This window comes from Neofelis nebulosa, chromosome 9, assembly GCF_028018385.1.
Source record: "Neofelis nebulosa isolate mNeoNeb1 chromosome 9, mNeoNeb1.pri, whole genome shotgun sequence".
Classification (NCBI taxonomy): Eukaryota; Metazoa; Chordata; class Mammalia; order Carnivora; family Felidae; genus Neofelis; species Neofelis nebulosa.
In genome coordinates this window covers 119,817,614-119,844,219 of record NC_080790.1, presented here as the reverse complement: position 1 = coordinate 119,844,219, position 26,606 = coordinate 119,817,614, and the positions used below count along the sequence as shown (strand labels likewise).

The following is a 26,606-nucleotide window of genomic DNA, read 5'->3' as shown; positions in this document are numbered from 1 at the left end:
GGGAAACAGCGGTTAAGATTTCGGTTTGTAGCACTATGGTGGGCCAGTTATGCAGAGAAACCACTCACAGCAGAGCTGACGGTAAAGTAAGATGAACAATCAATGACCAAAACCTAGGGCTCCAAAGAGCACAGGCTGGCAAACTTCCGGGAAAGGGCCAGACAGAAAATACTACAGGTTTCATGGGCCATTATGGTTTCTGTAGCATCTTTTTCTGGGTGTTTGTGTGTGTCTAAAAATATATACGACACTTTAAAGACATGAAAACCATTCTTAGCTTGCTGGTCACAGAAAAACAGACCTGAGCCAGATTTGTTCCGCAGGCCTTAGTTGCCAACCCCCAAAATAAAGAGGGTCAACAAAGCTCAAATCTGGTTCTTCAAAAAGACGAGTAAAATTGACAAAACTGTGGCAAGATTGATAAAGATAAAAAAAAAAAAGAGAGAGAGAGAGAGAGAGAGAGAAAAGGCACACACACAAAAAACAATAACAGGAATGAACTGAAGGGGAAAAAACTACAGGTACAGCAGCTATTAGGACAACAGAAGGAATAACTGCATGCCAAAAACTTGGAAAACAGGTGAAATGGACAAACTCCTAGAAAAATATGAATTCCCCCAAATGACTCAACAAAGTAAGAAAACCTGAACGGGTCTATAAGCATTCAGAAAACTGAATCAGTCGTTGAAATCTTCTCTCAAAGAAAACTTAAAGTCCAGAAGCAATCACTATCAAGTTCTACCAAACATTCAAGAGGGAAATAATTCCAGTATTACTTAAACTCCTACAGAAAACAGAAAAATAAGGAACATTATTCAGCTCATTTAATAAAGCTCAAACAAACAAAAAACAACCTCTGACACCAAAACCTTCCTGAGAGTAAATTTACAGGCCAATCTCACTCAGGTGTAGATATAAAATTCCTAAATAAAATACAGAATCCTAGAGAACATTAAAAAAAGATGGGCCTCTTCCAGGAATGCAAGGTTAGTTCAACATCAGAAAACCCATTCATTTTCCCTCTATTAGCATTAAAAAAACCATCTCGATAAATGCAGAAAAAGCATTTGATAAAACTGATTGATCAATTATATAAGATCTGTGACATCAGAAAGAGAATAAATTTCCTTAATCTGATAAATGCTATCCCCCCAAAAACTCAAAACAAACATTATACTCAAGAAAATATATTCCTTTTAACAGCAGGAGTAAGACAAGTTTACCCTTGATCACTACTCCTTCCTATTCAACACTGCATTAGAAGTCATAGCTAGTAATTTTTTAAAAAAAGGTTTATTTACTTTCGAGAGAGAGAGAGAAAAACAGAGAGAGACGCAGGGCTCAAACTCACAAACTGTGAGATCATGGCCTGAGCCAAAATCAAAGGTTGGACGCTTAACCCACAGAGCCACTCAGGCACCCCATAGCTATTAAAATTTAAACACACACACACACACGCACGCACGCACGCACACGCACACACACACACACATTATTAAAACGAAATGTGATAGAAAATAATCTTGTTCCCACCTATTAACTCTCTACTCCCTAAAAGAGGCAAACAGCCAGAGGTTTGCTACTAAAGGTTTAACAACTAGCTCCCCAGGAAAAAAGTGCTGATTTGTTGTATTTTCCTACCTACATGGTATAAATACTCCCACCATAGCTGATTGCAAGTTACCAATGCGACACCACTAAACATGGTATTGGAAAGAGAGATGCAGAGTCAGCTTTCATGAGCTTATATGAGCTTATATGAGCCAACTCAAACAGATCACTGCTGATACATCCCTCCTCCCACTCTAGACATCAAGGTTGGCCATGTGACTTTGTGGCCAATAAAATGTAAGTGTAAGTAACATATGTGTCTTTAGAGGAGAAGCTTTAAGATTTATTGCATTATTCAGTCTTTTCTCTCTGCCACAAGAAAGTCACGTCCCACTGAACACTGTTCCTTTAGCATGAATCCCAAAATAAAGACGTGAAGCAGAGCTTCAGATGGCCAGGGATGGGTGTATCGGGAGTGAAAAGTAAACACCTGTCACTGAAAGTCTTTGAGACTTCAGAGTTGTTACTGCAACAAAATTGGACTGATACGTGACATAGCAAAGTTGCTTAATGTAAGATCAATATGTAAAAGTTAATTGTATTACTGTCCACTAGCACTAAATAGTATGAAAATGTACATTAGAGAGTATTTTTTAAAATATATAATATGCTCTTGACTTCCACTTTGGGCCAAGATGGAGTAACAGGGACTAAATTTATATCTCCTCTCACGCCCAAAACAAACAAAGGACGAAACATATAAAACAACGGTTTTTGGACACTTGACATCAGGTAGCACCAAGACAGTGATTCCTGAGACAGGGAAACACATGCCATGAGCCCAACCAGCTGCTTGGAGAGTTTCCAGGCCTCCAAGCAGGGAGGAGACATAGTGCAGAGGAGGGCAGACCGATGAAGGGGAGTTCATAGGGCAGAGGACCAGACCAAGAGCTGCACAGGGGTCTGCAGAGGACCCTCTCTGAGTCCTCAGTTGAGTACTTACTAGAAATGCATGTGAGGAAACTAACCAAGGCTGCAGGAAGGAACCACCTAGAAGAAGAAGGGGCAAACAATGCCCAGAACTCACCGAGGGCCAGGAATAGTTTGGGTTCCCAACAGCTGGAGTGAAAAAACTTTCTGAATTCACGGTGCATCAGGTGAGCACTAAGGAGGGCACAGTTTCAGTCCTTCAGTCCTGAGGCAAAATCAGCCAGACTAAAGGCTAGTCCGGTCCCACCTAACAGAGCTTAAGAGTAGGCCTCCGAAGGAGCAAACTACTCCCAGTAGCTTACCTGTATCCTAGAACAAAGCTCAAAAATATTTATGACGAGACACACCCACACACCCAGCATCCAATGAGGTAAAAGTCACAGTATCTTAATTTCAGAAAACAATTAACAGGCATTTAAAGAGGCAGGAAAATATTAACCATAAAGAGGAGAAAAATAATAAAAATATCAGTGATGACAGAATCAGAAGACAAGGACATTAAAAGTTATTATAACTATACTTGATTTAGTCAAGGTAGAAAAAAGCTTCAGTATGCTAACTAGAAACAGGGAAGATATCTAGAGAAGAAAAACACAATGTCTGGTGAAAAATACATGGGATGAGAATAAGTGCAGAAGAAAAGAGTGAGCTTGAATATATAACAATAGAAACTACCTAAAATAAAACACGGAAAGAAAAAACAGACTGGAAAAAATTAATAGATTACCAGGGAATTGCGGTTGGATAACTTTAAACAGCCTGACAGACATGTAACTGGAGTTTCTGAAAGGAGGATAGGGGCAGAAAAAAAAAAATCTGAAAATACAATGATTGAAAGATTTCCACATTTGATGAAAACAATACACCCACAGATCCAAGAAGAACCCAAACACAAGAGATAGGAAGAAAACTACATCAAGGTACATCATAACCAAACTATTCAAAATCAGGGAGAAAAGATCCTAGAAACATCCAGAAAAAAGGGACACGTTACATACAGAAGAACTAATACATAAGGATGACAGCAGACGTCTCACTGCAAACCAAGCAATCCAGCAGACAGTGAAGCAACACTCTTAATAGAATTGAAAGAACTCCCACCTCCCCACCCAGTAACAAAGAATGCTATACCTGGTGAAGATTATCATTTAAAGGAGAAGGCAAATATTTTTTCAGACATACCCAAGTTGACAAAAGTCATCACCAACAGACCAGCAGTACAAGATGTGTTGAAGGAAATCGTTTGGGAAGAAAGAAACTGATACCAGACGGAAATCTGGATCTACAGAAGAATGAAGAACACTGGCAATGGCTAATATGTTCATAAAAGTAAAAGACTTTTTTCTTACTTTAAAAAACCTCTTTGAAACATGATTGATTATTTATGGGGCACCTGGGTGGCTCACAAGGTTAAGCGTCCAACTCTTTTGGTTTTTTTTTATTATTTTTTTTTAACGTTTATTTATTTTTGAGACAGAGAGAGACAGAGCATGAACGGGGGAGGGTCAGAGAGAGGGAGACACAGAATCTGAAAGAGGCTCCAGGCTCTGAGCTGTCAGCACAGAGCCCGACGCGGGGCTCGAACTCACGGACAAGCGTCCAACTCTTGATTTCAGCTCGGGTCATGATCTCTTGGTTTGTGAGATCGGGCCCCACATTGGGCTCTGGGGTGTCAGTGCTTGGGATTCTCTCTCTCCCTCTCTCTGCCCCTCCCCTGCTTTTGTGTGTGCGTGCATGTGCATGTGTGAGCTCTCTGTCAAAAAAACAAACATTAAAAAAACACAATTGATTATTTAAACAAAAGATAAACAATATGTATTAGAATTTATAACATATGTGGAAGTAAAATATATGACAACAAAAACATAAAATCCAGGAGGGAGAAATGAAAGCTTACTGTTGCAAAGTCCTTACACTACAGATGAAATAGTGTACACTACTTGAAGATGGACTGTGATAAGATGTATACCATCAATTTGAAAACAACCACTAAAAAAGCAAAGAGAAAGAGCTAAGAAGCCACCTAAGAAAATAACATGGGATAAAAAATGTTAACCTAAAAGAAGGCAGATGAAGCAAAAATGGGACCAAAAAAAGAGATGAGAAAAATAGAACAACCTGCAAGAGGGTAGATCTAAACTCAATCAGAAACCACCATATCAAGGGTCACATTAAATGTAAATGGCATAAACATTTCGATTAAGTGGCAGCAATTATTATGGGGTTAATAAAGAAGACTCCAATGTATAATGCTCACAAAAACCCCCACATCTTAAATATAAAGACACAGGGGTGTCTGTCTGGATAGCTCAGGCGGTTAAATGACCGACTCTTGATTCAGGCTTAGGTCATGATCTCATGGTTTGTCAGTTTGAGCCCTGCACAGGGATTCTCTGTCTCCCTCTCACTCTGCCCTTCCCCTGCTTTCTCTCTCCCTCTCTCAAATATATTTTAAAAATATAAATAAAAAAATAAATATAAAGACACATAGGCTTGCAGATGGCTATCTTCTCACCATATCCTCATAGGGCCATTTTCTCTGTGTGCACACCCTCCTGATGTTGTCCCTTCCTCTTCTCATAAGACCACCAGTTCTACTGGATTAGGGGCCTACTCTTATGACCCTATTTAACCTTAATTACCATCTTAAGGCCACCTTGGGAATTTGGGCATCAACATATGAACAGGGGAGGGGACAAAATTTATTCCATGATAGATGGTAAAAGATATACTATGCTTACACTAATTAAAAGAAAGTTGTGGTGGCTATATTAATATCAAACAAAGTAGATTTCAGATCAAATAACATTATCAGGGATAAAGAGAGTCATTTCGTTATGATAAAAGAGTCAATTAAGCAAAACAGCACATACTCCTAAATGTTTAACCACCTAAAAGAATTTCAAAATACATAAAGCAAAAACTGATGAAACTCAAAGGAGAAACAGACATACTCACAACTATAGTCAGAGGTTTTAACACCCCTTTTAATAACTGATAAGTAGACAGAAAATATTTAAGGATATAGAAGACTTGAACATGACCATTAACTTAACCTGACATTTACAGAACATTCTTTTCAACTGCACAGGAATATTTAACAATACAGGCTGTCTTCTGGGCCAAACACCAGTCTTAATAAATTTAAAAGGGTTCAAATCATATAAAGTATGTTCTCTGACCACAATGGTATTAAAGTAGAAATAAAGAACAGAAAGATATGTGGGAAATCCCCAAATATTTGGAAACTAAATAACACACTTCTAAGTAATTCATGGGTTAAGGATGAAATCAAAAGAGAAACCAAAGTATTTTGAACTGAAAATACAATATATCAAAATGTGGGGGCACCTGGGTGGCTCAGTCAGTTAAGCATCTCAACTCTCAACTTTGGCTCAGGTCATGATCTCACAGTTGTGAGATCAAACCCTGCCTCAGGCTCCGCGCTAAGCATGGAGCCTGCTTAAGATTCTCTCTCCCTCTCCCTCTGCCTCCTTCCCCATTCACGCTCATGTGTGCAAACTCTCTCTCTCTCCAAAAAAAAAAAAAAAAAATATGTAAAAGAAAGTGTATACAACAAGGCATAAAGCAGCAATTAGAGGAAATTTTATAGCATCGTATGTTAAAAAATAAGATCTCAAATAAATGATCTCAAATTCCCACCCTGAGAAATCAGAAAAAGAATAGCAAATTAAACCACAAGTAAATCAGAAGCAAAAAAAAAAAAAAAATTGATCAGATCAGAAATCACTGACATAGAATTGAAAAAAAAAAAAAAAAAGCACAAAAAACCAGAGATAAATCAGTCAGAAAAACTTGATTCTCTGACAAGATCAACAAAATTGACAGCCAGACTGATTAGGGAAAAAAGGAGGCATCAATGGCTAACACTGGGAATAAGGGAGGGCACATCATTACAGATTCTATAGATTTAAAAGGATAATAAGGGAATATTCATGAACAACTTAATGCCCATAAGTTTGGCCACCAAGATAAAATGAATCCTTGAAAGACACCAACTACCTAAGTTTACTCAAATAGAAAAAAATAAAAATCACTGGAACAAATTTAAAAGTTATATTTCATCAAAATTTAAAACTTTTCAAGACTACTTTATGAAAATGAAAAGACAAGTTATGGGCTGGAATAAAATATTTGTAAAACATATATCTGACAGGGGCACCTGGGTGGCTCAGTCAGTTAAGCGTCTGACTCTTGATCTTGGCTCAAGTCATGATCTCACGATTTGTGGGATCGAGCCCCACATCAGGCTCTGCACTGACAGTGTGGAGCCTGCTTGGGATTCTCTCTCTCCTTCTCTCTCTACCCGTCCCCTGCTCGCACGGTCTTTCTCTCTCAAAATAAATAAACATTGAAAAAAATTATTTTTAAAACATGTATCTGACAAAAGATTGTATCTATGATATATAAAGGATTGTTATAATTCAATAATAAGACAAACAATCCCTCTCCCCGCAACCAAAATGAGCACGAGATTGAACAGACACCACCAAAGAAGACATGTGGATGGCAAATAAATACATGAAAAGTCACCCAATATCATCAGCCACAAGGGAAATGCCAATTTTTTTTACAAGTTTATTTTTTGAGAGAGAGAGAGAGAGAACACGGGCACAAGCGGGGGAGGGGCAGAGAGCGAGGGAGACAGAGTGGATCCAAAGCAGGCTCTGTGCGGACAGCAGAGAGCCCCATGTGGGGCTCAAACTCATGGACTGTGAGATCATGACCAGAGCTGAAGTCAGACGCTTAACCAACTGATCCACCTGGGCGCCCTGGGAAATGCAAATTAAAAGCACAAGACATCTATACACACCCACTAGAATGACTGACACAAAAAACAGTGACCATACCAAGTATTAGCGAGGGTGTGGAGCAAATGCCAGTCTCATACACTGTTGGTGGGAATATAAAAACGGTACAGTATGACAATTTTGCAAACAGACTGACAGTGTCTTAAAAAGTTAACCATATACCTATTACATGCCCCAGACTCATAGGCATTTATCCAAGAGAAATTAAAAATACATGCACCCAAAGGTACCTACTTGAATATTCATACTTTTGTTTACAAGAGCAAAAAACTGGAAGCCCGTATGTCCATCAACAAGTGAATAAACGATCTGGGATATATTTCTAAAATGGAATGCTACCCAGCAAAGAAAAAGAACTAACGATACACGTGGAATGAATCTCAAAATAATTATAGTTGGTTAAATACGCCAGACCAAAAAGAAGAGCGCATACTGTATGACTCCATTTGCATAAAGTTCTAGAAAATGCAAACTAACCTATAATGGTCAGAAAGCAAATCAATGGTTGCCTGGAGACGTGAGGTGGAGGGAGAGGAGTTATAGATTACCAAGGGGTACAAGGAAACATTTGGGTATGATAAATATGCTTATTGCCATGCTTGTGGTGATGGTATGATAGGTCTACACATACTGCAAAACTCATCAAATTGTATACTTTAAATATGTGCAATTTACACTGGAATGATGAATAGCTATGAAGTCTGAAGGAAGGGCTCAGACAGGTCCTCCACCATTTCCTGCCAAGTAAACTTGCTTCAGTTTAATCTGCCTTCTCAGCCACAGCACTTTCCATTTATGAAGAGGTAACGCCAGCCTGGAGGGCTGTTGGAAGGATTACTTTGTGCTCTGAAGCATTTTTCTGGTTCCCAGAGAACAGGTGCAAACACTGTTCTTCGTCGAAGAAAGAATGGTAATATTCAGTGTGCGGAGAAAGGGAGCGCTTGCTTGTTGGACAAACAACAAGCAAGATGTGTGTGTGCAGCTTGGAGCACAAACCCTATACAGCCCCATTAGGAAGCACAGCCGATTTCTAGAACATTTGCATTAGTGTTTTGCTTTTGCAGTTGAATCCAAGAGACTGAAAGTCCGAAGAAAAGGCTCTTGTTCTCCAAAAACAACAACAAAAACCTGTAAAGGAGGGGCGCCTGGGTGGCTCAGTTGGTTGAGCGTCCGACTTCGGCTCAGGTCATGATCTTGCGGTTCGTGAGTTCTCGGGCCCCGCGTCAGGCCCTGTGCTGATGGCTCGGAGCCTGGAGCCTGTTTCGGATTCTGTGTCTTCCTCTCTCTGACCCTCCCCCATTCATGCTCTGTCTCAAAAATAAATAAAGGTTAAAAAAAAAAAACAAACCTGTAAAGGACCACGAGGATAAAAATGCAATCAAGTTTGGCCCTTCACAGGTTCATGAAGAACAAAACCAATACGGAACAAGCCAAAAAGCAAGGCAATAAAATTTCAAGGTTTAAGAGTTCCCCAGTCTGGCCTACCTACCTTTATGCTCTGGTACGAGCCCACGGTCCAGAACCGGGCCTGCAAATGCTCACTCTGCAGATGATATACCATTGTCATTTTATTTATGTTCTTTGTCAGAGACAATTTTCTTTAGATTAAGGAAAATCTTACTGAAAAGCCTCAGAGGAAAAAAAATTGGTGGTTCCTAAAGAGATGTGTCTATGTACCCTTCTCTTTCTTTCTTCTTTCTCTCTCTCTCTCTCTCTCTCTCTCTTTTTTTTTTTTTTTTTTTTTGTCTATACAGTTAATAACCAAGATGGGTTCACTGTGTTTCTGCTACACAACCCCAAGCTGCATTTGTACACATCCCTTGGGATCTCAGTGGTCTCTTCTCTTTCTAACTGGAACAGGGTTTTACAACAGAAGTAATAAGCTTCATGTCAACATTTTCAAGGAAACTGACAATGTAATTCTTCTGTCTCCCACTGGCTTTGTTGTTTCTTAAAGAACACTGAACCACTGAAACAAGGACACGCTGTTAAAAAGTGCTCTGCAGTGGCAAGAAGCAAATGATCTGGAGTACAGTCTATAATTAAACCTGATATATTGAAATCCTCTATTTGCAGCAACCATCCTACCAAAGAGAGACAGCTGTAACCAAGAACTTGGAAATGGCAAACCAGGGGGCAATGAGGGCATCTGTATAGCTCAATCCTCACGTCTGGATAAATTCTAAAAGGGCCATCCCCCCATAAGTGAGTCATTTTTTTTTTAAAGTTTATTTATTTATTTTGAGAGAGAGGCATCTAAGGAGGGGCGGGGGGGGGGGGGGGGTTAGGGGGTAGAGAATCCCAAGCAGGCTCCGAGCAATCTCATGAACTGTGATCGTGACCTGAGCCAAAATCGAGAGTCGGACGCTTAAACAACTGAGCCAACCAGGTGCCCCAAAGTTAGTCTTATTTCTGTGAATTGGGTCTCTCCGAATCTGATCATTCTGTTAAACTGCCCAATAAATTGTGGCTTTCCTAAATTTTCTTTTTCTCTCAACTATACCTGACTACAAAAATACCACTTGGCTTCATTATTCATATCTTAACTCTTCTGCTGCCAGCCAAAGACCATGCAAACATCCTCACTGTACTGTAATTCTTGAAATCAAAGCAAAAGAATGGGGCCAAGCTGCTTGACCCACAAGGAGCGGTATTTTCTCCATCAGGGGAGTACAGACCATATACACACAGTATATACTGCCCACGAGGTTCTGCGCCTTCCACCCTCACTCCACCTTTTCTCTTTCCTTATCAAAACATTATGACTAAATGAGAAATTCCTTTTGATGGGGGGGAGGTTCCTATACTCTAGGATGGCTAGCTGCTGCTTTTTCCACGCCATGAGTTCATTTTTAAATACCACCTCAACAATCTTTTCTTTCCCAAAATGTCTTCATCTGTCCTTTGACAGAGAAAAAACAAAAAACAAAAAGATTTTTTTTTCCCCTCATTGATTCTGTCAAGCACTGTAAAGTCCAAACAGTCTTAACACAGGAGTGAAAAAAAAAGTTACCCGACAACTAAACTAACACCTGGGTGGGAGGGTAAGGCGGAGGACAAAGGCCTGTCCGGTAAGGGCAAAGAGGTAGGAGACCTCCTTACGGTCCTACAAACAAATGCCGAGAGACTGCAAATCTGCATGAAGGAATTCTCTGGACCTTGAGCAGAAAGGTTGTAAGAAATGAATGCCTAAACCATAACCCTGAAATAACTAGAAGGCTGGTGGGAGAAGAGTGCTGAGAGGTTCAAGTGTCCCAAAGGGGGATAAAGTGAAGTGCGGACACTTGTGTGGGTTTCTGCTCCGCAGCACAGCATGAGCACAGGCCAAACAGGGCAGCGAGCCCGGGACTACAGCTGATGCCTGGCTTCTCCGGAGCCTTGAAGATGGGGTTCAGAACCACCCTGTGGCCTATGTTGTGTTCTTCGGGCATTAAAAAATCTGATGGAGAAAAACAGGGCCAAATATACGCAGGCAGAAGACTGAGCTCTCAGCTATATGGCCTTTACGAAGTCACTCCTCATTCTTTGGGTCTATGCATGGGGTTTGCTAGAAATTCTATAAACCAACGATTTTATTTATTTTTTTAACGTTTATTTATTTTTGAGACAGAGAGAGACAGAGCATGAACGGGGGAGGGTCAGAGAGAAGGAGACACAGAATCTGAAACAGGCTCCAGGCTCCGAGCCGTCAGCCCAGAGCCCGACGCGGGGCTCGAACTCACGGACCGCAAGATCGTGACCCGGGCCGAAGTCGGCCGCTTAACCGACTGAGCCACCCAGGCGCCCCAATATAAACCAATGATTTTAAAAAGCAAAAATGTTTCTCAGATCTTTCTCGTTCATTTAGGAAATATTTACTGGGCGCCTAATGCGTATCTGTGGCTAGGCACTGGGGATACCGAGAAGGGGACGACCTGGTTTCTGCTCTCGAGAGTGCTACAGTACAGTCAGAGACCAGCAGATGCCTACCACACAGGATGGTAAGTGCTCCCACAGAGGAAAGCACGGGATGCTAGAACCTAGTCGTCAACATGTGAGAGTGGGTGGGTGGGTGGGTGGGTGTAAGAGCTGGGCTGGGGAAGTGACACAGGGGGAGGGGATTCTTAAAGAAATTTAGTTTAATCATCAAGCGTTGAGGAGGACAGGGAGCAACTGGAATCCTCACGCCGTGCTGCGGAGGGAATATAAAATGATACAATCACTTTGGAAAACAGCTTGGGAGTTTCTAATATTGAACTTACATTTCCAATATGGCCTAGTCATTCCACTCCTTAGGTATTTACCCCAGAGAAATGAAAATATATATTTCTCTAAAGACTTTTAAGCAGCTTTATTAACAAGAGCAAGACACTGGCAACAACCCAAATGTTCACCAACAGGTGAATAACAAAAGCAACGGACACACTGGAATGCAGAAGTATAATGGAATATTACAAACACGAACAAGAACCAAACTACTGGCAGACGCAAAATGAACGAATCTCAAAAACCATCTGTTGAGTGACATAGGCTAAACAAAACACATACTAAATAAATTCAAATTTAAAAACTGATACTTGATTCAGTCATTAGGAAGCATTTAAGTCTGTTTGGAGAAACTCAGGTATGGGAATCTACCTTTTCAACTGTAAATTGTACGAAATCTAAACACACAGCAAGTACTTTATGAAAATTTAACACTGAACTGAGATGTAAATATGCACTAGGCTGCAAAGACCTAGGATGAAAAAAAGTAGAATGGTTCAATAATGGTTTTTTATCGATTACCTGTCGAAATGATTTTTAATATATTGGGTTAAATAAAATGTAATTAAAATTAATTTTCTCTCAACCTTTTTACCATGCTACTACAAAACATAAGCTTATATATCTTGCTTGCATTCCATTTCTGTTGGACAGGGCCATTGTGTATCTTCATCGTGTTGAAAACAAACATGCATTCAGCTGTCAAAACTAAAACTGTACACTTAAAATGGGAGTGTTTTATTATAAGTCAATTATGCTTCAATAAAGTTAATAGATATTAAGTTGGATAGTATATACCTTTGCATGTGTGTGTAATATGTGTGTGTGCATAAATGACTATCTTGCCGATGACCTTTCCTTATCAATAATCAGAAACGTAAAGAAAAAAATCCATAGACATGCAAACTATTAAGAGGAATGGTTAATTTAACGCATTCAATGATACTAATAGTTATTTAATGTCAGCCTCCCTTACTAACGGTGGAGTTTCTTGAAGGCGAGAATCCTGCCTTGTTCCTCTCTGTGTAAGCCTAGCACTTAACGTAGTAAGTTAACACAGTACTTCGCCAGTGTTTTAACAGCTGCAGAACTGTCCCAGACACTTTACATATAGTTTAATTTCCAAAAAATCCCTGCAAATTTGGCATTGTTACTCCCATTTTTCAGATGAAAAACTGAGGGTCAGCGGTCAGAAAGGTTAGAAAAACTCACCGAATAACCAAAACTAGTAAGTGAAAGAGCACTGTTCCAAACCCACATGCACCTCAACTCCAAAGCCCACTCTTCCATGCTGTCCCACACTCCCACCTTTCCAGGTGGACATTTCATGACTGCTGAATGCCTGAATCACAGTGAAGAGCAGTACTCAGGGGCAACGGAACCACAGAAATTTTCCTGAACTTCTAGTGTTACAACCTCCAAGTTTGAATGGGCTTCTCTCTCTAGACGCAGAGCACCTTGGCGGCTCCTGCTAGAAGATCAGGATGAATCTAGTAGGGAAAAAAGAATTCCCTCCCAATTAAACTTTCCATTTGGGAGTCTGAAGAAGAAAAATAACACAGAACAAAGAGCATGGGAAAGAGAAAAAAGGGGAATGCTGAATCTGCTAAAAAAAAGCTAGTTAATGCAAAAGAATTAATCTTACAGTAACTTCAGCATTCAAAAATGAAAAGTTAGAAGATCCTACAGAGGTGCAGTTTCTAAGGCTTTGGGAACACCTTCTTAATTAGGCTCCCAGAATCTCAGCATTCCGGTTTGAATAATCCATATTTCTGGTTATTTATTCAGCTTCCCACTGCTGCACATTACCAAGCCATATGCTACAGGAATACATCACTTCATATTTGCACTCAACCATCCAAAGACACTGGCGGTTCAGACCTTTAAGAAGCTTAGGGAAAAGTCCCTGTAGAGTACAGTTTTAAGGTTAGAAGGCCCAGGAAGCCAAATGCATCTTCTTTATATGCTATTTACTCGAGAGAAGGTGGGTCATTTCAACAAAAGGACAGGCAATTAGAAGGGTAAAGGAGATAAACAAACAAAAGACTCAAGAGAGTAAAGCTAGCAAAAATCAGCTGAACGCTGAAGGCCTCTGAACAATTCCAATGGCCCTCTCTGCACTTTAAAATAGATTTTTTAAAGCAATTCCACAAAGGAAGATTTCCAATCAATCCAAGGTCTGGTATGCACTGGACAAACGAAAAGGTCTACTGTGCCCCCACCCAGCCCTACACAGGCCTTTAAAGAGAAGATATTTTAGAAACATATCCCTTGATAATCTTAAATACAAAAATAGTTTTAAGCAAAAGATGGTCATTGTAGAATCTGTTACAATATCAAAACAATGGAAATAGTCTCAATATCACCAAAAGAATACTAAGAAAGCTCTATCTCCTTAGAGTCCGTGATGCAGTTGTTGCAAATTCTCACAAACATTATGTCACAGCACAGGAAATGCCATGTTAAGTTTAAAAAGAAACTTAGTACAGAAAATTACACACGTGACAGGACTAAAAAGCTGGTAAAAACAAGAAAATAATTACAAAGTGAAAAAAAGAGTGGAAGAAGTGAAACATCCAAAGTTGGGTTGTGTTTCGGTGACAGAGCTGTTTTAGCTTCTTGGAGGCAGGAATCCTGTCTTATTCATTTCTAAGTGCAGCACTTAACACGGTACCTTATCAGTGTTTTTTAACAGCGGTTCTGCAGGTCTATATTCTAAATTGTATTTAATAGATACGTATATCAAATTTATTAAAAAAAACTTTTTAAAGAAATGGTTTAACAGAGTTTTCAATTGACAGGAATAGAAATGTAAAGACCGCAGGCTCTAGGTCAATTTCATACAGTCATAATGATTAGAGTCTTCTGGCCACACAAACATGCTCTAGTGGCTCTCAGTTTGAAAAACAGTCCCTTGACCACACACAACTCCCATTTCTGGTTACCCCCTACTCTTATTTCTCTACTCCCTTTCCTAGCCAGATTTCTCAAGAGTTGTTGATACAAGCTACCTTCCATTTACTTCCAACATTAGGATTCTGTGAAATATACTAGACATGATATTCACTTTAAATATTTTATGGAATGAGAGCATAAATAATAATAAGATATATAAGGAAAGTACTGTAAAGGAAAGTTCTAGAACTGTCCTGCACATTTTCATCTCCCATGCTAGCCACATAGCACATGTGCACCTCATAGAAAATGATATTAATGAAAACTTTGTATAAATAAAAAATCTGATATTCTTCTGTCAACCACAAAAATACAAACATACAGCACAGATAGGTCTATGTGGGATATAAAGAAAACTAGGCTAAGTTTAGAAATTAACATAGGGTATGTTTAGAAGGTCATAACCAGGCTTCCCAAAACCAACACAGTAAGAGAAGGAACCAAAAGTTACTTCCCTTCAATGGAGTGGTCATATTACCAACTGACATAACAATGGGCACAAACAGAACAAAACGTACTTTCTATTTTCTACCCACTCTAACTTGAGAGAAGACCACACACATGCACGCAGGCGCACGCGCGCACACACACACACACACACACACACACCCTGAAGGCCTTACTGTTTTACATTATCTAGGAAACTCAATGGACTAAAAGACCATAGGTCCATAGGTACGGGATCTGGAATTCAGACAACAGTGAGGAGCTGGACAAAAAAGACAGAGTGCTAGGAGATAAGAAACGTACCTGAGCATGAGATTCATCAGCTGAAGACCCTCGCCCTTCAGGAAGCGCTCACGATTGGAACTGAGCATTAGGCAGGAACAGAGTGAATCAAACAGATTCTCCATCATCTCCTGCTCCTCGGCTGTGCTAGGATTGTGCCTTTTAAACACCTGTCAAGCAAAGACATCAGAAAGCACAGAGCCATAAGAGAATGTCCTTTCATCAGCCAGCGCTTGACAACTTCCAAAGCCTGCCTGTCACGATAACCCCAACAACTGAAGAAACACAAGCTCGCCATACAAAATTCGCATCAGTTTCCATTTTAGAGAAACTGAACTTTCTGATTCACAGGTATTAAATAGCTACCAGTTCACACAAAAAAACAAAACACTCAACTGACCACTGGGTCCATGAGTGATTGATAGTTTCAAGGAGCCAGATTAAACACACACACACACACAACAAAACAAAACAAAACACAACAACAAAACCCTTTTACTGTGAAATAGAACACAGGTGTAAAAAAATTCCATAAAAGACACGTATAGCTGAAACCACCATCCAGGTCAAGAAACCACTTTGCCAGCTACCTCCAAAGCCCTCCCACAACCCACCCACAGCCCACTGCACACCTAAAAGAAACTACAATCCAGAACGACCACAGCCTTAGGAAGAGTTTCCTCACCATCGGGGCTATTGAACTACCTTCACACAGCAGTTGTGGCTCTAAGTCATGGGAACAGCTTAAAGCAGAAGTCCCGTCTCTGCCAGAGATATATGGCATGTTAGGAGAAAAGCCTTTTTAACAGTATATGCGTACCCATAGAGCCTACTACAAAATGAACAACAATCTTGCAGGAACAGGACGAAGCACCTTCCCAGAAAACTGGAAACAGATTCGCATTTCAAAGCTCTACTTTTTTGGGGCGGAGGCCAAGCCACTCCGGCTGCTGGCACCACGACGGCAGCTGTATGCAAACTGACAGCTCAGACACTCCCAACACTCAAGATTTTATCCAAATGATCTATTTTCAGTCCTGGTTTTGGAATAGCACGGATGAGATTTGTTAGAAGACATCTTCACAGTATTTCCAGAATGCCGGCAGAACAACAACATTTCAACCAGATTTACATTTCTTACAAGGAGAAAATGGCATTTTCTAATGTCTTATTCCAGCTTCCGGTACCACGTCCCTCCCTGTCCTCCTCTGTGACCTCTGTCCCACTGCACTGGAACTTGTACTCCTTGAGCTTATCTGGATTCTAAATGGATAGAATGCATTTTACTGGCAGATGGAAAGGAAAGGAAGTAAATAATCTTGGGCGTGGGTCAACTCAAAATAATTCGGTATTCTTGGCCCAAGAACACGCACTTAAGCAGGAAGCACACTTCTTTTGGATTGACAAACACCAGAAGACGGGGGAAATTCAAGCAGATACACAGTGATATCTGGTCATAAAGAGCAAATGACTAAGAAAAGGAGGCAAACCACGTAGCTCCGATGTAACCTCAAACCCGCCAACATACTCCATATGGCTTGCATCACATGGCTTCTTTCTTCCCACAATTTCCAGCTCCACCTCCCATTTAAAGCAGGCCATGTATCTTCATGGCAGACAGGAAGCATAAGAATTACTCACGGATAACTGCTGAAGAAGCACATCGATTCCATCCAGCTCCCCAAGCAATTCCCTGTTTTCTAAAAGGGGGAAAAAAATAGAAGGAGAAAAAAAATGAAGCTAACTGTCAGATTTTACAGCCGTCTAACACTGATACATCAGCAAACAAAATCAATACAGCTTGACAGAGTACAAAAGCTGCACAGAGCGCGAGAGGGAGAGCAAGGGGATGCCAAAGGCAAGAGAGCTTGCTGTCATGATCTGAAACAAGCCTGGCTCCTATCCTAACAGAATATCAATACCGAGAGGGAGCCTCACCGTCATTGTCCTGGAGCAGTATGGCCAGCACTTCACTACAGTACAGTTTGTTGGCATCGAAAGGCATCTTTGCCTGTGGGGACATCGGAGAAATGAGAAAAAAACGTTAAGGGGCCTTGCTCCCCTCCCCTAGTTCACAAGAATTTGGATCTAAGTTCAGGGGAAGTAGAACTTAGAAAGCCAAAAGGCAGGTTAAAGGTAAAAAAAAGAAAAAAAAAAAAAAAAAAAAAAAAGAAAAGAAAAGTCTGCCTCTGCTCTCAAGGGATCAGACTCAAATACTACATAGTACAACCATAAATGGCAGATGTACACAATGGCTCTCTCACTGCTAATGCCCAGGTATGAAAGTCACCTCCTCAGTGAAGCCTTCCCAGATTCCCCACTGTGAGTCCAGAGACGACTGTCTAGCACATAGTATATACTCAACTGTGAACTAGATGAATGATTGAAAGTTTGTAACCCTTAAGACTAAAATCCATTATGAAGCTTCGTTCACATATTACAATCATAAAATCAGGCTATCAATTAGCCGACGGATGATCAGAGAAGGTGAAAAGAAAGCAAGTTCTTGTTTAGATTAGTTGAATGCATTTATAACAAAGTAGTTCCTTTTGGATTTTTTTTTAATGCTTAAAATTTAATTTGAAATCATAAACCTATCTGCTCGTGTGCCATAATCTGCCTACTATTTAAAAAGGAAACCACATTAAAAATGCAGAAATGTGTTAATATTTTAACACCCAAATTACTACCCACAATTCCTTCCCCGCTGCACGGTCTGGTACTTGGTGTTTCAGAGGGGACATATCTACTATCTTTTACAGCTGTCCACCACGTTGCTTCGGTAGCGAGACTCAAATATCTCACCATTAACGAGGCACCGTTGCATAAAAGTGCACAGAGAAGAGCAAACCTCATCGATGTGTTTTTATTTACCGTACCCTTGATCCTTAAAATGCAGGCACGCAGACAACAATTGTTAATCAGCAGCAGCCTTGCTGGCTATCCAGGTTTTTGAAATGACAAATAATTTCTGTACCTGGAAAGGACAGGGGAAGTGTTCGTCTTGGAGCTAACACTTCCATCACCTTAGTGCTATTCACAGTGCTGTTTGGACATTGATTTTGTACTTAGGAAGGAAGAGTGGCCCCTAATGAAGCAACACCCAGCAACTTTTCAGTTTTCTATGCACGTCTTCCTTGTCAGGCCTTAGTGCACCCCACAGGGTTTCAGGAAGCCGACCATCCTAGGTTAAAAGATCTGTAAATGCAAAGTCTTACGTGTACTGACTGCAAGGTATGCTCCCTGGGCAAGCTTGAGGCCTTCTTTCAAGAAATTCAGTACACAACCAGAGTTTAAATGCAATCTGAGGTGTGTTTCACTTTAAGGAAAGCAGTTTTATAAAGACCAAAACACAAAAGTGAAAGGCCAAGGGTGAGCATCTCTATCAGAATCAAGGACTTGCTCATCAAATTACTTACTCGAATTATTTAAATTACAAGTATTGGTATTTTAAATGATTTAAAGCCACACTAACTTTGTTATATGCAGCTTTTCAAGGGCCAGGGTCCTTGTTTGAAACAAGATACACTTAACTAAAAGAAGCCAAAAGACACGGGGCCACTAGAATCATACTTAGCCTTTCTGCGGTTTCAAGGCCTCTTGTCCTTTCTGTGATTTTATAAATCCTGTCTCCAAGATAAGGGGGAGGTTTTCTCTTTTTTTTTTCAATGAATATTTATTGGGCATCTGCTAAACACAAGACAAAGAACTGAACATGAAAGCACACAGGTGAATTAGATGCGAACCTTGTCCACTGTTACGGCATTTAAAGATATTACGCTGAATTCAAATTAATTATATTAAGTAATACAGTCACGTTAAAAAAAAAAAAAAAAGAAGAAGAACAACAGGAATCTAGGATCGACGCACCTCAGTTTGACTCATGAGCACGTACTACCTACGCGACACAGTCTGCAGTTCCCAAACTGTGTGCCGCGGTACCTGGGGTGTCAAACTGAATTCACAGGGGCACCGCAGGATTCTTTAAAATTTCCAAAGAAAGCACGGTGACAGGTGACATCTGTTGAACACTGAATTAACTACTAGCTCCAGGTACACTCTTTTGATGACCTCCTATCTTTGTGAAGCTGGGTTTTGGTGGTTGCTGTAATAAAAGAACTGGGTGAAAATCAACGTGCAACAGAACGAGGGCGGTGGTGTTCAACTGAATTCCAAGGTTTTACAAGTTGCGCAGTTACTCAGAAGGTACACACGCTTATTAGTAAGTGCGGCACTGAAGTCTAAAATAAAAATATTTTTCTTTTTTTTAAGCGTTTATTTATTTATTTAGAGAGAGTGAGAAACAGAACACACGCTAGAGTGCCAAGCAGGGGAGGGGTGGGGAGAGAGAGAGGGAAGGCCAAGCAGCCTCCACGCTGCCACTGCAGAGCCCGACAGGGGACTCGAACCCACGAACTATGAGATCGGGACCTTAGCCAAAGCCAACAGTCAGACACTTAACCGACTGAGCCACCCAGGCGCCCCAAAATATTTTTTCTTTTAATTCCTGTGTATGGCTACTAATTTGTTATGACATAAATACATATTAAACTATTTGGACCTAACTACTTAATAAACAGGATTGTTAGGTCCTTTTTGGCATAGGGGCACTGTAAAAACGAAATTCCTAAGACATCAAGGGCATCATGAGCTGAGAGGGGCACCCATGATCCAAGAAACATCTCTCGGTCTCAAGTTTCCTTATCTGTAAAAAATAAATAATAAATAATAAATAAATAAATCGTCTCAGGAGAATTACTATGAGAATTAAATGGGGTAATATGGAAGTACCTAACATACAGTAGGTACTAGAAGCTTTTCTTTGACTGGAATCAGAAATATCCAGGTTAGAATCTCAGCTCCAATGGTTACCAGCTATGGGATCTTGGCCAAATTACTCTGCCTTTCTTACCTGATTTCTCTTAAGTTAAGTGAAAATAAGTAATAATCTCCTCATGGGGTGGTTGGATTATATTAACCAGCATATACATCACAGGCACCAAACAGCTGTGTTCCCCTCTACTGAGAATTCCTAATCCCCCTCAGGAAATCTCTAGCTTTTGCTGTGACACTTCAAGGAGTTTCCAATTTGCCCAAAGTACAGTTTTAAAAATCAAAAACCATAATTTCATCACTTTTTTCTGTTAAAATATAGGTCCTTTCAAAAACTGGCACGAAGAAGGAATCTAATCAGAAAGTCAAAATGATCAGGTCCCATGACTCCCCAACACTGAGCCCTAAAATGCGTCAGAGTCTGAAAGGGGTACCAGCTGGGAAGTAACCTGGCAAGAGGGGGAAGCTTTGGAGGTATCCAGGCCCAGTATCACAGGTTCTGCCACTTCCCACGGTGTCTGGGCAATCACCTCCCCTCTGTGCAATGCCCTTCGCATCTGTAACTGGGGACAGCAGCACCACTTGGAAGGCTGTTTGTGAGGATGAGAAATGACATATATGAGGGGCGCCCGGGTGGCTCAGTCGGTTAAGCCTCCGACTTTGGCTCAGGTCATGACCTCACGGTTCATGAGTTCGGGCCCCACATGGGACTCTGTGCTGACAGCTCGGAGCCCGGAGCCTGCTTCGGGTTCTGCGTCTCCCTCTCTCTCTCTGCCCCTCCCCTGCTTGTGTTCTCTCTCAAAAATGAATAAACATTAAAAAAAATTTTTAAATAAAATAAAATAAAATAAAATAAAAGATGTATGTGAAGCATCTAGAATAATGCTTTCCACCTAGTGAACAGCTCACAAACGGCATTCCCATCGGATGGGGAAAACTTCATGGTGATGAGGATGACAACCAAGTATTTTAATCTTGTGGAAAAGAAATAAAGGAAAGTGTGGGAAACCGTGGGCCAGGTGGGAAGGAGGGAATTTAACTCATCTTCCATGTCTGGCCAAAGTCAAAAATCACCAAGGAAGTTTTATTTCTATTTAAATCTCAGCCAGAGATGATGGCCTCCAAGTTTACAAAACATCAAACTGCCAAATTACAAGGACATTCAGTCAAAATCAGGAGAAAGGAGAGGTTCATTTAGTGGGTACAGTCTTTTGGAGTTTGCAAAGTTAGCCAAAGGGACTTGAAGCTTCTGGACTCTGCTATCCAGGAGCCTGGTGATCCTAAATCTTTTAGCTGTCAGAGTAATTACAGAGTCAAGCATAGGTTTGGACTCAGCATGTACTAGCTTTGAATAAAATTAAACTTCACCTTTTCGCGAGCTGCTGCTTTTCTGGAAAGTACAAAACAATTGTGCTACCACCCGCAGCCAGAAGTTGCAGGTTACTTCCACAGCTCACCTCTGGTACCTGGTACCTGGTACACGGGGCAGGTTCAGACACATCTACAGCCCCGTGCAACTGTTGAAGCAGACCGTGCCCTGTAAAATCCCAACTCCTGGTCACAGGAGGCTAAGAACTTCCCATCAACCAGCTGTGCATGTAGTATAATGCAGCCGATTCTCAGTTCATTAGCTCATACACTGAATGTTGCAACTATTTCTGAAACGCTGATTTAACCGGGAGACCAAAGAGAATCTTAATTTTGCTTCTTTAGAAAAGAAAAAAAAATAAAACTTTGGGTTTTGGGGTTATTTTCAAGGGTACACAATATCCTAATGAATCTGTATTCCCCACAAAAATGAACTGTAAAGCAATCTCTCTCACTCCTGTTATCTGCTCACCTGCTAAACCATTTAATGCAATCATCTGCAATGGGTTTCATCCTCATTAGCACAAATTAGTGACATTTCATTCAGTGAAGAAATCTATGAGTATCTCTATATACTGCTAGGCTACCAGTACAAAAAGCAGACTCACCAAGGTGCCACTCACTGAAGAATTACTCAAAGACTACTGAATCAATATGGGATGATCAGTTAAACAGCAAGGTTTAACAAGCAGTGTAAATAGAAGTATTCCAGGAGGGTGGTTCTCAGACGTTGGCATGCATTCAGATCATCTGGAGGGCTTGTTAAAACAGATGGCCAGTCCACCCCAAGATGGGCGGATTCAGGGGGTCAAGGGGTAGGTTCAAGAATCTGCATTTCTAACAAGTTGCCAGGTGATTCTGACATCCCTGGGCCTGGCTGCGAACCACACCTTGAGAACAACTGGGTGGAGTCGCAAATATGATGGAGACACAACACAGTCCTTGCTTTTAAAGAGTCGGAGGCTATTTAAAGAAAGACAGTGAGCACATACAATATGAAAGTCCGCCAGGTGCTGAAAAAAAGATGCTTCATGAGGAGAAATGTCATAGTTATAGGCACATGTTAGAACACAGATCTGCTAACTCTCGTAAGGGAACCAGCATAGAAAAAGTAAAACGGTTGATATTCAGAAAAGAAAGCATGGGATGGGCTGGGGGCAAAGTAGTGCCATGTAAAGGGTACGTGGAGAAAGTCAGGACTCACGGGTTTAATTCCAGCTCTATCTCTAACTAGCTGTATGAAGTTGGGCAAGGCACTTAATCTCTATATAAGTCTCGACTTTTTTTTTTTTTTTAATCTGCAATAGAAGTTATAAATTTCCTTTCAGTCCTAAAAATGATGGCAGCTACATGGAAGAGTAGGGATTTAAAGTGGTTAATGAAGGCTGTGTATAACTGAGAAGTATATAAGGGAAGACAGAAGTCATTCCTGGTGGAGGGAGGACCATGATCAAAGACGGATACAGAGGTCAAAATAATTCTGACCTTTGCAGAGCAGGGGCACGGTAAAAAAAGATGTCTGTCTGAAAGGTAATAAGGCCAACAATTTAAAAACTGAGAAATGAGGGGCGCCGGCGTGGCTCAGTCGGTTAAGCGTCCGACTTCAGCTCAGGTCATGATCTCACGGTCCGTGAGTTCAAGCCCCGCGTCGGGCTCTGTGCTGACGGCTCAGAGCCTGGAGCCCGTTTCAGATTCTGTGTCTCCCTCTCTCTCTGCCCCTCCCCTGTTCATGCTCTGTCTCCCTCTGTCTCAAAAATAAATAAACGTTAAAAAAAAAAAAAAAAATTAAAAAAAAACTGAGAAATGAAAAAGTCAGACTAGGCCAGGCAATAAGGGGCATTTTCTTTTCTTTTAATTTTTTTTAATGTTTATTTATTTTTGAGAGAGAGCAAGAGAGTGAGCAAGGGAGGGGCAGAGAGAGAGGGAGACAGAGAATCCCACGCACTGACAGTGGAGAGCCTGATGCAGGGCTCAAACTCACGAACTGCGAGATCATGACCTGAGCTGAAATCAAAAGTTGGACGCTTAACAGACTGAGCCAACCAGGGGCCGTAAGGGGCCTTTGTAAGTAGGTAGAGAAGGTGCGATCTGATGTAAAGGGCATCAGGACTGTGTAGAGGGAGATTCTTGATAGGGAATAGCACACTGAAAATGGAGTTTTAAATCAGTCCAGGAGTAGTGCAGAATAAAAAAAGGTAATGAAAATGTTCACATCTCCAGAGAGCAGAGGGTATTAGTGAGGGTTGTCCATTAGAATCACAGGTGGAACTTCCCTCAAACAGAGACAGAGAAGACAAAGACTGAGACAATGAGTCTAGAAATGTCTAATTTTTTAGAGTTCCACTGGTGAAAATCAGGCTCTAGGTCCGGCATTCAGATTCAATATGTTTACGATGGTGAAAATTTTAACAAGCACGCTCCCAGATTATGAGGAAAAAGAGCAAGGCATTGTTTTTATAAAAATATGCCTTCTTGCTGGCCTCACCCTTAAGCAAGATTCTCTCTTATTAATGTTCTGGGAAACACAGAATTTTTCTAAGGGCACTTGCTTACTAATAAAATAACCAAATAGCATTTTAATGTTTAGATACCCTGAAACCTTGAAAAACTGTTTTAGAGACAGCAACATGGCTATTTATGCCCCGAGGATTACAAAAACACTATGCCTAAAAGGAAACAGTCAATAGATTACTAGACTATCAAATGGGACTCTCTATTACTCTCATAAGGAAAATGGAATCCAAGCCAAACCCCCAAAGGTCTCAATTCTCCTTCCTGTTACCAATTCAAAAAAAGACTGGCAAGTTTCAACGCTTTTCGAAGGGCAGAGGAGGCCTGACACTCTGGTTTAAGGAAGGATCCCTGAAGCAGTACCAAGTCTCAAGGTACTGAAAAAAAACTAGTCTTGACCTCGGAGACAAAAGCTATTGGATTATTCTGTAATCCAAAAGTTTGGAGCTCTCACCTACGGCCACCCTACCAACAACTCCAGCCCTTGCCATCTACCCCATCTCCTCGACTCTGTTCCTCCCCTCCACTCCTCACTCCCAAGATGTATTAAGGCTTTGGAGAATAAAAACGTGTTGAATGTTGAGGAAAGATGGGGAAATAAGTCCAGTCCTAAACTCGGAAGGCATCCAGGCTCATGAGAAAAGGTCAAAAGGAAGTTAAAAGATGACAATGCATGAATTAACCAGACCTGATTTTTTTTTCCTGAAAGGAAGGTAAGGGTGTGTAGGTGTGCACGGGTGCGTGTACACGTGCGTGCGTGTGTGTGGAGGGAGTTGCAATCTACTGAACCGCATACTGCGTTTATACTCTGCCAGGCAAACGTGCCCAGACCCACTGACGGTAGGATCTGGGCTAGCTGAATACCCTCAGGTCATGTTACAGAAGTCCATGTTATAGATTTCCATGGGAACAGATGGTTAAATAAGTAGGACTGGGGAAGACTTAGATGGTCAGAAAGAGGGGTAATCATAGGGCATACGCTATTGTAAGCGGAACATTCTTCCCGAGCCCTGCCAAGACAGCGGGGAGTAAATCTGACGTGATGTACCTCAGACTCTCTGGATCTCTGTGACACTCTGAAGCACAGCAAAGCACACTCTGAATATTAGAGAATCATTCTATCTATGAACGAATGCCTCCTTCTCAGAGAAACTGGGAATCCTTGCCTGCCCGAGGACCATATAAGCAGTCCCAAACTGCCTCTCATCACACCTTTGGTTAAAACTACTCTTTTCAGAGAAGCCCTTGCCCCTCTTGTTGCTCATTTACTCCATGGGACACCACTAATTGTTAAAAAGACAGTCAAAAGGACTATGCTCATAAGGAAAGAGTAAGAAATTCAACAGAAATATAAACACGAACAAAGGATATAAATAGTAAGCTGAAAGATGGGGCCCCTGGGCGGCTCAGTCAGTTGAGCGTCTGACTTCGGCTCGGGTCATGATCTCACGGTTCGTGAGTTCGAGCCCCGAGTCGGGCTCTGTGTGGACAGCTCAGAGCCTGGAGCCTGCTTCGGATTCTGTATCTCCCTCTCTGTGCCCCTCCCCAGCTTGCGCCCTGTCTCTCTCTCTCTCTCTCTCTCTCTCTCTCTCTCAAAACTAAATAAAACATTAAAAAAAAAATTTAAATAGTAAGCTGAAAGAAATGAATATAAATGGCTAATAAACAAGTGGAAGCCAATATTCTTGCCGTGATTTTAAAACTCCAAAATAAAATAAAATACCAGTTTTCACGTAGCAGATTAGTAGCATTTTAAGTTTGATAGTACCCAATGTTGCTAAGGGAAACAGACACTCTCAAGTCAGTGAGGCAGCCTTTATGCAGGACAACTTTGCAATGCCCACCAGATGTGTTAGTGAACATATCCTTCGATCTGTCAATTCAACTTCTAGGAATTGATCCTACAGATAAACTAACATAAGTGTGCAAGAAAAAAATGTGTCTGTGTATATGAGAATATTCACTGCAGCACTGCTTGTGACAGTGAAAAACTGTCATACAACAGTGAAAAACTGTCATAAAAAGGGGAATGATTAAACTAATTTTGGTATATGCATAAAACAGAATACTAGGCAGCTATTAGTTCAGTGAAAAAAAACCAACCTGCAAAATAAAATATTGTAAAATTCTGTTTGTGAAACACACCCACACACTCCTATACACACAAAATGTGTGTACAGGAAAGGAGAGAGAGAATATTGTTAACAGTGGCTGCCTCTGGGAAGTGGAACCAGAAGGAATCTGCTGAAGGGAGATTTTACCTCCAGTTTTATGCTTTCTGTACCAGTGAATTTATTTGTATTTATAAAGTGTTTATTGGGGCGCCTGGGTGGCTCAGTCGGTTGAGTGTCTGACTTCGGCTCGGGTCACGATCTCGCGGTCCGTGAGTTCCAGCCCCGCATCGGGCTCTGTGCTGACGGCTCAGAGCCTGGAGCCTGCCTCGGACTCTGTGTCTCCCTCGCTCTCTGCCCCTCCCCCATTCACACTCTGTCTCTCTCTGTCTCAAAAGTAAATAAACATTAAAAAAAATGTTTGTAATATTTTCAGAGGTATTAAAAGGCTACCTTTAAAGGCTTTTCTCTTGAAACAAAA

At 41.0% G+C, this 26,606-nt stretch overlaps 1 protein-coding gene across 2 annotated transcripts in view; it reads right to left on the bottom strand.

Annotated features, from left to right (window-relative positions):
* CTNNBL1 (catenin beta like 1) overlaps nucleotides 1–26,606 on the bottom strand; it is a 162,090-nt gene that overhangs the window by 70,607 nt on the left and 64,877 nt on the right. For both annotated transcript variants that reach the window (XM_058685552.1, XM_058685553.1), the window contains exons 8-10: nucleotides 17,241–17,313; nucleotides 16,944–17,002; nucleotides 15,324–15,472 (exon numbers count right to left, since the gene is read on the bottom strand). In XM_058685552.1, coding sequence (XP_058541535.1) covers nucleotides 15,324–15,472; nucleotides 16,944–17,002; nucleotides 17,241–17,313 — 281 coding nt within the window. The remainder of the gene's footprint in view (nucleotides 1–15,323; nucleotides 15,473–16,943; nucleotides 17,003–17,240; nucleotides 17,314–26,606) is intronic.